Source organism: Terrapene carolina, unplaced genomic scaffold, assembly GCF_002925995.2.
Source record: "Terrapene carolina triunguis isolate 2854851 unplaced genomic scaffold, T_m_triunguis-2.0 Scaffold951, whole genome shotgun sequence".
Classification (NCBI taxonomy): Eukaryota; Metazoa; Chordata; order Testudines; family Emydidae; genus Terrapene; species Terrapene triunguis.
The window spans coordinates 189,042-199,924 of NW_020665302.1; the positions used below are offsets into that span (position 1 = coordinate 189,042).

The 10,883-nt window shown below is 45.5% G+C and overlaps 1 protein-coding gene across 6 annotated transcripts in view; it reads left to right on the top strand.

Annotated features, from left to right (window-relative positions):
- AP1B1 (adaptor related protein complex 1 subunit beta 1) overlaps positions 1–10,883 on the top strand; it is a 67,124-nt gene that overhangs the window by 16,999 nt on the left and 39,242 nt on the right. For 5 of the 6 annotated variants that reach the window (XM_029913832.1, XM_029913833.1, XM_026661248.2 and 2 more), the window contains exons 2-3: positions 5,641–5,703; positions 8,966–9,071. In XM_029913832.1, coding sequence (XP_029769692.1) covers positions 5,667–5,703; positions 8,966–9,071 — 143 coding nt within the window. In that variant the 5' untranslated portion in view covers positions 5,641–5,666. Of the gene's footprint in view, positions 1–5,640; positions 5,704–8,965; positions 9,072–10,883 lie in introns of those variants that run through there. The other variant, XM_029913834.1, reaches the window with a different exon arrangement.

A 10,883-nucleotide genomic window follows, 5' to 3' on the forward strand; every position in this document is an offset into this window, starting at 1 on the left:
ACAGAACAAGGAGCAATGGTCTCAAGTTGCAGTGGGGGAGGTTTAGGTTGGCTATTAGGAAAAACTTTTTCACTAGGAGGGTGGTGAAGCACTGGAATGGGTTACCTAGGGAGGTGGTGGAATCTCCTTCCTTAGAGGTTTTTAAGGCCCGGCTTGACAAAGCCCTGGCTGGGATGATTTAGTTGGGGTTGGTCCTGCTTTGAGCAGGAGGTTGGACTAGATGACCTCCTGAGGTCCCTTCCAACCCTGATATTCTATGATTCTGTGATGTGATGCTTTGCTTACACTTGTCTCTGTCTGTCTAATCTGAGGTTAATCCTCACCTTTGTAGACAGCCCTGAGATCCTTGGATGAAAATTGTTGGATAAGTGCTAATCATTTGCCAAGCAGTCCTTCACACTTCTAAATGGCTGGCTTCCTTTAGCCAAGATGGTGGTCAAGCCTTTCAGCTCCATATTTGACTTTCTCTTTGTAGAGCCTCTGCATCCTGACACCCCACCATTCTGAATTGTTTTCCTTAGGCGATATGGTTTTATTCCACCCAGTAACATGACCCACTTCCATCCATCGCCCCATCTGTCAGTTTGTATCCTGTAGCCGTTCCCTAAGTGCTCATGAAAATAGTTAGTTAACATAGTGAATCTTCTCCACTGCCTTGGGAAACACGTTCTACACACTGCCCTCTACACTAAGGAATTCCCCCTATACTCATTGCCTGATCCTAGCTTCGGGATATGCCCAATGAGAGAGTCTTGTGGAATTTACCTTCATTAGGGTTATATAAACATCAGTCATGTTCTCTTCAAAATCTTTCCTGATTGCTGCCCCGGAATGCCTTGTTACCGGTGTCCCTCCCCTCTTCCTGTGATATAGTTTACTGGACTGGAGTTACAGCCACAGAATCCTCTGTTATGGACCTGCATCCTGTTTGTTTTTCACAACCACTGCCAGGCGCTGAGCTAATGGTTTTATATTTCTATCCACTACTTACGGAGTTTAGTTTTACTGCAGTGTGGGATACCAGATCCCTTACGCAGACTCCAATCTAGTCTCCAGCCTGGAGCTGGGAAGCTAAAAGCAAGATCACAGCAACTGATTCCAATCTGTTCATGCTTGTTCTGAAAACAGCTTGTTTCAGGATTTTGCACACTCCTTCCCTTTCGGTATTTCTGCTCCTCTTTGCTTCTGCCAAGGTTCAAGTGTAAAAATAAAACATTAGGAGATATGGTTTGAGACTCCCCCAACCAGCTAACTCCTCTTCACACTTGAACCTTATTGAATAAACTATTCATAAAATCCCAGTGTTGGCACCTTGGAGTTCAAGGGGTCCATAAGGATGCAATGGATCTTAAAATGGTGGTTTGCTCTCCATTTGAGATCAGATTAAAGGTTGGATATGAAAGCATACGCTGCAATATCTGAGAGCTCGGAGACCAGGAAGCAGGGGGGGAGCTAGCTGCTTTAGCTAGTGACATGACAGCCCCAGGTACTAGCCAAATAGTTCTTGCCCTAGATACTAGGAATCATTCTTGGTGACTCTGTTCTGTTTTGGTGTCTAGGCATGATACCTCTGACCTGGACCACTTAGCCATAGTTGCGGCAAAATTCCTCCTCCTTTTGTGTGTCTGGTCACTTGTACTACACACAGTCCCTATGCCTCTGGCTCTTGAGTGGAATGTCTGGCAATTCCTGTGTTTCTTACAGGATCAAACCAGTGTTCCATTTCGTCTCCAACATGGGTTTGTACCAGCTGCTTCACAGGAAGGGACAAAAAGTTATCAAGGAGGCAGTTACGTTGCTCTACAGCTTATTTTGAAGCAAGGATAATAATGTAAGACTGTATAACTATTGTGTGATAAGAGCAGTGTAGTCCTATGCTGACAGAGGGATTGCAGCAAATCCTCCCTATTGTCTTACTGCAAAGAATAGGATATCTGCAATGATGTGCAAAAAAAATGCTGCAGCATAGTCTGGAAGCTAAATGCAGTTCATTGGTAAGGTTGACATTCTGTAATCAGTTACTTAGTAACTCTGCAGAAGAAGACACTGATTAAATCCAAGAGAAGTTAGAGCACAAATAATCTTTTCCTCCCTTTAAACTCATAAAAGCAAGGACATCTGGAAAGGTAAATGTCTAGTCTTACCTGAATACACCACACAGAGCTATTACTCTGTCTCTCGAAGGGTATGTCTATGCTGCAGTTAAGACACCGGGCTCCTGAATCTTCAGATAAGGGGCTATTTAACAGTGGCTAGGCTTTGTGCTTGGGCTGCAGCCTGAGCTCTGGGACCCTCCCACCTCACAGGGTCCTAGAGCCTGAGCCTAAACCTCTACACCACAGTTAAATAGCCCCTTAGCTCAAGCCCCTTGAGCCTGAGTCAGCTGGCACTGGTCAGCCATGGCTGTCTAGCTGCAGTGTGGGTGTATCTAAGGGATTGAGCAGCCGGCCATGTGAGTTTCACCATCCAGGCACAGGCAAATGAGTTCAGATTACGTTGTGGTAGCCTTCTCTGAATATTCTTTGTAGCAGTTTTGCCCTCTATGTGTTAAAAAGACACAACTAACAACAATTAATAATAAAAAAAACCCCTCTTCCTGTGTTGTTTTTGCGGCTGAAATACAAGACTGCCAGGACACCTAGGTTCTCTTCCCAGCTCTGCTACTTTGCACTGCCACTTCCCTGCTGTGCGCCTTTGTTTTCCTCACTTATAAAACGGGGGTGATTTCTTACCTAGTCCACAGGGAGGATGGGCCGTAATTCATTAATGTCTGTAAAGCTCTTTGCACTTCTCCAGATGGATGTTGCTGTCTAAATTCAAGAGATTATCAGCCTCTTAAAAAAGGGAGGGGGGGGGGGGGGAGAGGATGTAGAACCTGATTCTTACTTATTGTAAAGCCCCGTTTTGTGTTAATAAGAAACAGGCCCCTAATACATCACGTCTGGCTTTGTTTCTTCCTTGTTCCCCTCTTAGCTTGGACAGTGAAACTAAGCCAGTCAGTTCTCTCCTGTTGGTGATGCTTGGGTTTCCAACACTGAAGTTTACTTCTTGGGGAATTCTCCCCCACAGATTTCTTTGCTTCCCTGCAGAAAAATGACTTCTGACAGGAAAGCAAAGGGAAGCCGCAAGAGCGGTCACACGCCCCTCCCCGGTAGTGCAGGCAGGTCGGTTCTGGCGCCTAGAGCAGCCTGTAAAGATGTAAATCAAGGCTCCTTTACATTGCCAGAGTGGTGTAAAGGATAGTATGGCCTTATAAATGCTTATGGTGCTTTAGTGATTAGAATTGGTCTAAATTTTTGGACTGAAACAATTTCCTATCAAAATGTGCTCCATGAACTGTTTGCTACTGACCTTTCTGGAGATGGTCAGTAGCCAGTATAAATTGTGAGTTTGATTCCCCAGCCCTCACTTGCTCTTCAGTTGCCTATGATGTAACACTGAGCATATGGCTGCATATATTTGTTGACTAATAACTAGAAATAAAGGGTCAAATCTAGCTACATTACTGTTAGGCAAGGAGGTTTGAGGATTTTCCCCAATGCTCCCCACTCCCATTCTCCATCCATTGTATTGTAGTTTAAATAAATTACCAAAATAATTAATAAATAAATAAAGTCCATCAATGGCCCCTAGCCTCTGTTTTCCAGAAACTGGGAATGAGCGACAGGGCACTTGATCACTTGATGATTACCTGCTCTGTTCATTCCCTCTAGGGCACTTGGCATTGGCCACTGTCGGAAGGCAGGATACTGGGCTAGATGGACCTTTGGTCTGACCCAATATGGCCGTTCTTATGAAACCAGTGTGATTATATTGTGTTATTTTGATAAATAAAATTAGCAGAATTTTAAAATATTGTGTGCAGAATTTTTAATTTTGTGGTGCAGAATTCCCCCAGGAGTAGAAGTTACACTTAGAAGTCATGTTTAAATTTGAAAAAAGACGTTTTTCCCCAGGATTTTATTAATAAAAACTCTTTTTTTTTGGAACCAACCTAATTTGGCAGTGCCTTCTTAAATTCTGTTTATCTAGTATATTGAGGGAGTCCTGAATGTCCATGTAGTTACATGGTTAACTCGCAGTTGAAGGGTTAGTAAAATACCACAGAAAAAGAGACACATCTGGAATTTCCCAACCAACCTTCTAAAAAGGCCACCCACTGCTTAGATATTGGACTCCTGCAGAGTGCCAGACTGAATTGGCCCTGTCAACACTGGTTCTCCACTTGTGAGGTAACTCCCTTCTCTTCATGTGTGAATATATAATGCCTGCATCTGTAACTTTCACTCCATGCATCTGAAGAAGTGAGGTTTTTACCCACGAAAGCTTATGCCCAAATAAATCTGTTAGTCTTTAAGGTGCCACCGGACTCCTTGTTGTTTTTGTGGATACAGACTAACAGGGCTACCCCCTGATACTTGACCTCAGCTGTTTGGAATTATATAATATGGCCTAAAGCACTTGGCTGAAGTACTACATGTTTGAACTTAAAGGAACAGTGCTTCAGAATTGGTGCCTAGTGTTGGTGACTTGGAAAAGGACCATGTCTTGTGAATACATCGAATACAGAGGTGAAGACTTTGCACTATGTTTTGAGCTGCAATTATTCCTTTACATTTACCCTAGAGGGAGGCTTCCTTGGAACTAATTTCATCATCAGTTTTGCCTTGTTCCTCCTCTCTTCTGAGAACCATGTGGGGTAGGGGAAGGGCTCGGTGTGCGTCTTCACTGGAATAAAACTTTCTGCCTGGAATGAAGTAAATAGTGGATTATTGCACTAGTCAAGCTACTTTTGGTTAGTCCCCAGCAAAACTGCTGCTCCCCCCTTCACTTGCTACTCCGAGACTGGTTTGGCTAATGTGCCCCATAAAGCTTTGCAATGCAGCAGTTTGTCTAAGAGCCCCAGGTTGTGTTTTGTTCATGAAAAGTGCTAACATGACAGCACTGGATGCAGAAATACTTTTGTCCACAGAATAAACATAGCACAGGCAGTACAAACTTTCCTCCCACAATGCCCCCTTGATGTGCCTGCACCCTGAACTGAGGGGGAGGGGATCATCATGTTAGAGGTGAGAGGGGGAGTTGAATCTCTTTAGTCCAGTTCTCTGTTGAGGCTTTTGATAAGAGGGCCAGTTAACACCAGTTGGGATGGGCTGTGTGGTGGACGTCTCCACATCAGCACTGCCCAGTCACTCTGCAGAACTGCAAGCTGGTATTGAGGCTTGGTCACTAGTGAGGTACATTGGATTTGAACTGGGGTAGCAGCAGTGATTACCATTACCATCCAGTCCAGGTGGAGAGCCACCAAAATGGGGCAGCTGGGGTAATGACACATTAGCTTTCCTTCACTGCCCTTTCGGGGGAGAGGGGAGAAATACACTGCGACCTACCTCACTGACCCTCCTCTGAGGGTTAGGAGTACCTAGGCACCCTGCCATGTGTGTGTGTCTCCCTGTCCTTGCCGGAAGAGATGCACCCTGCTCCGTGCGCATGTTCTTGTTGCTTTTCCTGAGGGAGAGCAGAGTTTCTTTCCCCTTCTTGTTTTTTTTCCTCCCAGTGCTTCCTCTGCTGTCGCTGCTTCAGCAGAAAAGCAAGGGGGTTATCCAGGTGTCAGCATTTTCTCTCTCTCTCTCTCCTCAGAGACGCACTGCAAACCAGGGGCCAAAATGACAGACTCCAAGTACTTCACCACCACAAAGAAAGGTAACTGTGCATGCGCGGGTTGCTTTACTCATGCTTCCCAACATCTCTCCTTGCCCTCTCAACTATTCCCAAGGAGGATGCCTCTGCATGTGATTGTTAGCACAAGTCCTGCTCACTTCCACAATGAGGGGTGGGTCTGACTGTTCCCAAATTGGGGAACCTCCAAAGTCCTGATTAGCAATTGCCCCCATCCCACTTTAGCATTCTTTGCCATCCTAAAGATTCAGACACAGAAGGAATTTTTAGTAACAGGAACTATATAGTATGAAGAGGGGGAAAGAAACTGGTTAATGGTTAAAAGCTTTTAATAACTCTGTTCCTGCTTGCATGCAGTGTGCTAAGCTAGATGATTGGCATGTGTGCAGTTCTCTCCCATCCTTTGAGGAGAGCTGCAGGATCTCCATTTTGTGAACAGGTGAAGGAGCGCTGTGCATGCAGGTGGGGTTGGTAACTTGCTCATTAGCTGCAGACAAATCTACCCATCATTGAGGCTTCCGAACCCCTGACGGATTCCAGATAGTATTCTAGCTCCCAGGCTCCTGGGTGGCAAAAACAGTTTGTCACCCAGACTCAATGGCCTGGCAGTGAACCGAGACAAGCCTTTTAACTGTTCTTTTATCAGCTTTTGCAGCTTAGTAACACCCATCAGTGCAGCTGTCAGACTGGCCCTTGCAGATGGCCTGTTTCTTTAATGCACTTGTTAAAATGGTTTTGCGGAAAATCCCAATGGGCCTGAAACCTTCACTAACCACTGAAGCAGCAGTGCAGGTGGTTCTCAGGATGCTAAATTTAAGTATCTGCCAAACCAAGGGAATAATGTAAATGAGTGGAGTCTAGTGTGTTGCTGTTCCGTCCCCTCCACCAGAGGCTGTCATTACCCCTTGTCAGTGAAAGGTGGGAAGGTTGAGTTAAAAAGAGGGCTTAGGAGCTGTGATCCCAGTGAAACATTGATAGCAACAAAATGGCCCTCTACCCTGTGACAGTAGCATATTCTTTCTGTTGCTGTGGCCTTAGTTGCATACACATTTGTACCTAGTGCATATGACTGCACCATTTGGTGATGGTGGATGTGTGGGGACAATGGTGTGTTAGTGTCCTCTGACTCTGAATTTTGAGTCAATGGACTCTGGGCCACAATGAATTTTCTAGCTCACATCCCCCCCGGAGCCCTCTTCCACACGCCTAATCCAATCCCTGTCCCCCCTTTCCATCCTGTAGAGTTTGGCACAGCGTGTTACTCTTTGCTGAAGAATGAGCTGGCAGAGGTACCTCAGGACCCAGAGCACATGGTGCTGTCAGGCTAGGTTGGATGAGTAGGAAAATATAAACTTGTATCCTTGCTACTTTTGCCACCTGTCACTAGCACCAGTGTGTGGCTCTATGGGAGATGGACAGCTAATCAGAAATGAATGGTCTAGCGCTCCTTAGTCAGACCACTGCACTTAGCCATGTGAGAGCTGAGCATGTTGTCTCGGAAACGCCACTCCTTCAAAACTGTGGAGGAGAGTGTGAGCTGGCACCCAGCAAACCATTGGCAACCATCTCCTGCCTTAGTCTGGGGACTGTGTTCTCAGAATGCTCTTGCTGTCAGTGTAGGACTGGCACGCTCTGATCATGTGCGGGTGATTCTGCTACTGGAGATAAGCCTTAGCGACAGTTATGACTTAGGACTGACTCAGGAAGAGTGGCTTCAAGCTTTGCAGAACTTACCAGACAAGTAGTAATTGACCTGATGCAGCATTGAAGCTCAGGGATAACACCTTGGTAGAAAGTCTATCCTTCTATAGTTGCTGGGATAGGAGAGATTCTGGGATACCCACCACAGTGCTATGTCTACCAGACAGACTCAGGCAGCCAGTTCTGTGACAGGTCAGGTTCAGAAAGTGTTCTTAACAACATGATCCCTAGAAACGTTTTATTTATAATGAGAACTTGAATTCTGCAGTAACTGATGGTGTAGTGCTTTCCTCTGCCACCCCTCCTCTGTTCATAGATTCTCTCCACTGGTGAATGGATTTTTCATGCCTTGCCTGGGTTGTAGACCTCGTGCAGTTAGATTTCGTCTGTTCACCTCAGTTTCCCTTTTTGAATAACTGGGATAATACCTCTTGCACAAAGATGTTGATGCTTAATTCCCTAATGTGCTTTGAGATCTTTAGATAGTTGGTGCTACAGAAACACACGGATTCCTAGACACCACAGTGAAATTTCAACACCCTTTCAATTCCCTTCTGAAAGTGTTGGCAGTTCCCATTTCTGCATACACGAAACAATACTGACCAAAGAGTTCCTATGTGGTGTGTATTTCAATGAACTGGAAGGGGAAGGTCAGTGAAGAGCTACCCATTGGCTATTGCCAAGTTCCCCCTTGCAGATCCTTTTTGTAGAGGAAGCGCCAGGCCTGATTCATAGATTGGCAGGCCAGAAAGGATCATTGTGATCATCTAGTATAACGCAGGCCAGAGAACAGCCCCACAATAATTCCTGGTTAAGCATATCTTTAAAAATAAAAATCTAATCTTGATTTTAAAATGGCCAGTGATAGAGAATCCACCACAACCTTTGGTAAATTGTTCCAAGGGTTGATTACCCTCACTGGTAGAAATTTACACCTTGTTTCCAGTCTGAATGTGTCTAGCTTCAACTGTAACAGGTTCCTGTTATATTTCCCCCCTCTACTCCTTCCTCCATTGTGTTGATTTTGCTTCCAGCTAGGTGCCTTACCTTCCGGATCCCACTGACACCGATTCTGAGCTAGCCAGTGGGGAATTGGCAAATGCAAGCTGTGCTCTCTCTGAGCACACAGATTCTGAGGCAGTCCCAGCCTGGGAGAGCTATCAAGCCCAAACCTTAAACTCTCATCCCATGAGCTGGTTAGTGCATTGTGTTCCCGCTCCAGTGGGCCTGCCTGCTTTCTGCCAAGTCATTGTAAACTCTCCATGGCCCAGGAGGTGTAGAGTGCCTGATGGGGGAGAGTAGCTTGGCTGTGGCTGTGTTCCCAGTGAGGCTAAGACCATTACTGAATGTGGCATCTTGAGATGTTACTCCACTGGCTGGGCTCCCTTGCCAGCCTGGGTCAAAGAGAGCTCTTTGCCTTCATTTAATAGAAACAGGCAAGCAATTGCTTTCAATTCCTGTGGGTAATTAAAATGGAGCATTCATCTAAGCAGCTGACTGTACCTTTCTACCAAAACCTGCTGCTTTCCCCAATTTGTCAGGCAGGGAATGTTAACTCCTGAATTTCTTTCGCCCTCTTCTCCAGGGGAGATCTTTGAGTTGAAGGCAGAGTTGAACAGCGACAAGAAGGAGAAGAAGAAAGAGGCGGTGAAGAAGGTGATCGCATCCATGACCGTTGGCAAAGATGTCAGGTGCGCTGCCATGCACAGGGTGGAGACGCTTTTGGGCTGCCATCTATTGCTGTAGGGTTGGGAGTGCCCAAACTATACCCAGCTGCAGGGATGCACTGGCAGCTTGCCCAGAACCTGATTGCTGCACCTAATGTGTATTAAACAAGTAGATTATAGCAGCCCATGTAAACTACAGGTCCCAACAACAAAGCTCCTTGGCTCGAGGCATAATGGGGCCTATGGCTTCTTGAGATCGGCCTCCATTTCCATGACAGAAGGCTCCTTTTGGCTCTGTGGGTGGTCTGCACGTCAGTTACCCATTTGTCTTGTGTGAGAGCTGGGTGAGAGCTTGCCTGTCACTGCAGCCTCTGCGCTAAAGATGAACATTCTATTCAGGTCAAGTAGCCCATCAGTCAGCAAGCTTGACTTGTTTTTAGTAGTAATCTAGCTAAAGCAGGACTGGACTGGTTTCCAGATTCGCTTATTGGAATTATTGCTGCTTTCTTAAATTTAACCTTTTAAAAAAAAAAAAAAAAAGGGCAAACAAGCCCCTTTTGACAGAGGACAGATATCTTTGTTTTCATAGATGATGATCTTGTTATGATGAGCCAAGAATAAAATATTAAGCTGAGCTCTTCCATTTTCCTCTCCCTTTTACCCCATCAGGTAGTCGTGTTAAAGAAATACAGCCTCCCTACACAGGCTGTAAACCCAAATGGTGCTGCTGCCCCTTCCTCTTTTAGGAGTGGTGACCTTGGTCTCTCGCACATCCATATGCACCTTTTTAAAAGGATGCATTCAAGGTTATGAGAGAGATCAACTTCTAGGTCTAGCTAGTAACAGTACAACCACCTAGCACCCTTCATTGTTAAATCTGTGCTTTACAAAGGTGGCTAAAGCTCTGTTCCCATTTTACAGATGTGGGAAACAGGCACAGAATGTTTAAGTGACTTGTCCAGTCTTGCACACTGAGTCAGTAGCAGAACTGTGACTAGAACCCAAGGGTCAGGACACCAGCCAGGGCCCCCAGCACCATTAGTTTACATGGCACTTCCCATAGACCTGGTCTGTGCTATGAAGAGCTCACAAAGTAAAACAAGATAGGCCAGTGCAAGACCCAGGAAGACAGTCTAGGAGAGTGAGGAGGGTGCATTTGAAGGAGCAGGATGTAAGGATTGGATGGAGGGTTCCTGGCCTGGGAGCACAATGGTAGAAGGCACGAAATACAGAAAGGGAGAGAAGGATGTGTCTGTTTGAAGTAAAGTGAGGCGCATAGGGAGCAGGTGTCTGTAGCCAGAGTCTGATCCCTACATCTAACCAGAGTGAAGTTTCTGTGAAGGGAATTCATAAGTAATGACTGATTCCTCTGAAGGGAAGCTACCTTCTTGACACACGAATGCAGAGTATGGTTTCAAGCAGAATCTATTTGAATTCAGGGGAAGGCTGGGAGCCTTAAAGTCTTAGATTCTGGAATTTCATCAAGTGTTAATAGAGATTAAGTCAACTGAAGAAAAATATTTGATGTGTGAGCACTTTGAAGATCCTTTTGCCATGCTCGTGAAGGGTTCTGCTTCCTCAGAGCTTTGTTGCACCTCATCAAATGGCTGGGCAGTATCAGGACAATGGTAGCTTGAGAATCCATTCCCATCAGTGGAGAGCATGACAGCGATTTAAGAATGGCTTTTAACACAGTAAATATTTACTGTCTGGCAGATAACAAATCACTGCTATATTCCATATGTATGGGTTCCCCCATAACTGATCCCACCCCACATATTGCACTGTATTACTATTCAGTGGATTTGCTGGGGCATGCGTGTTAGCTTAAAACAA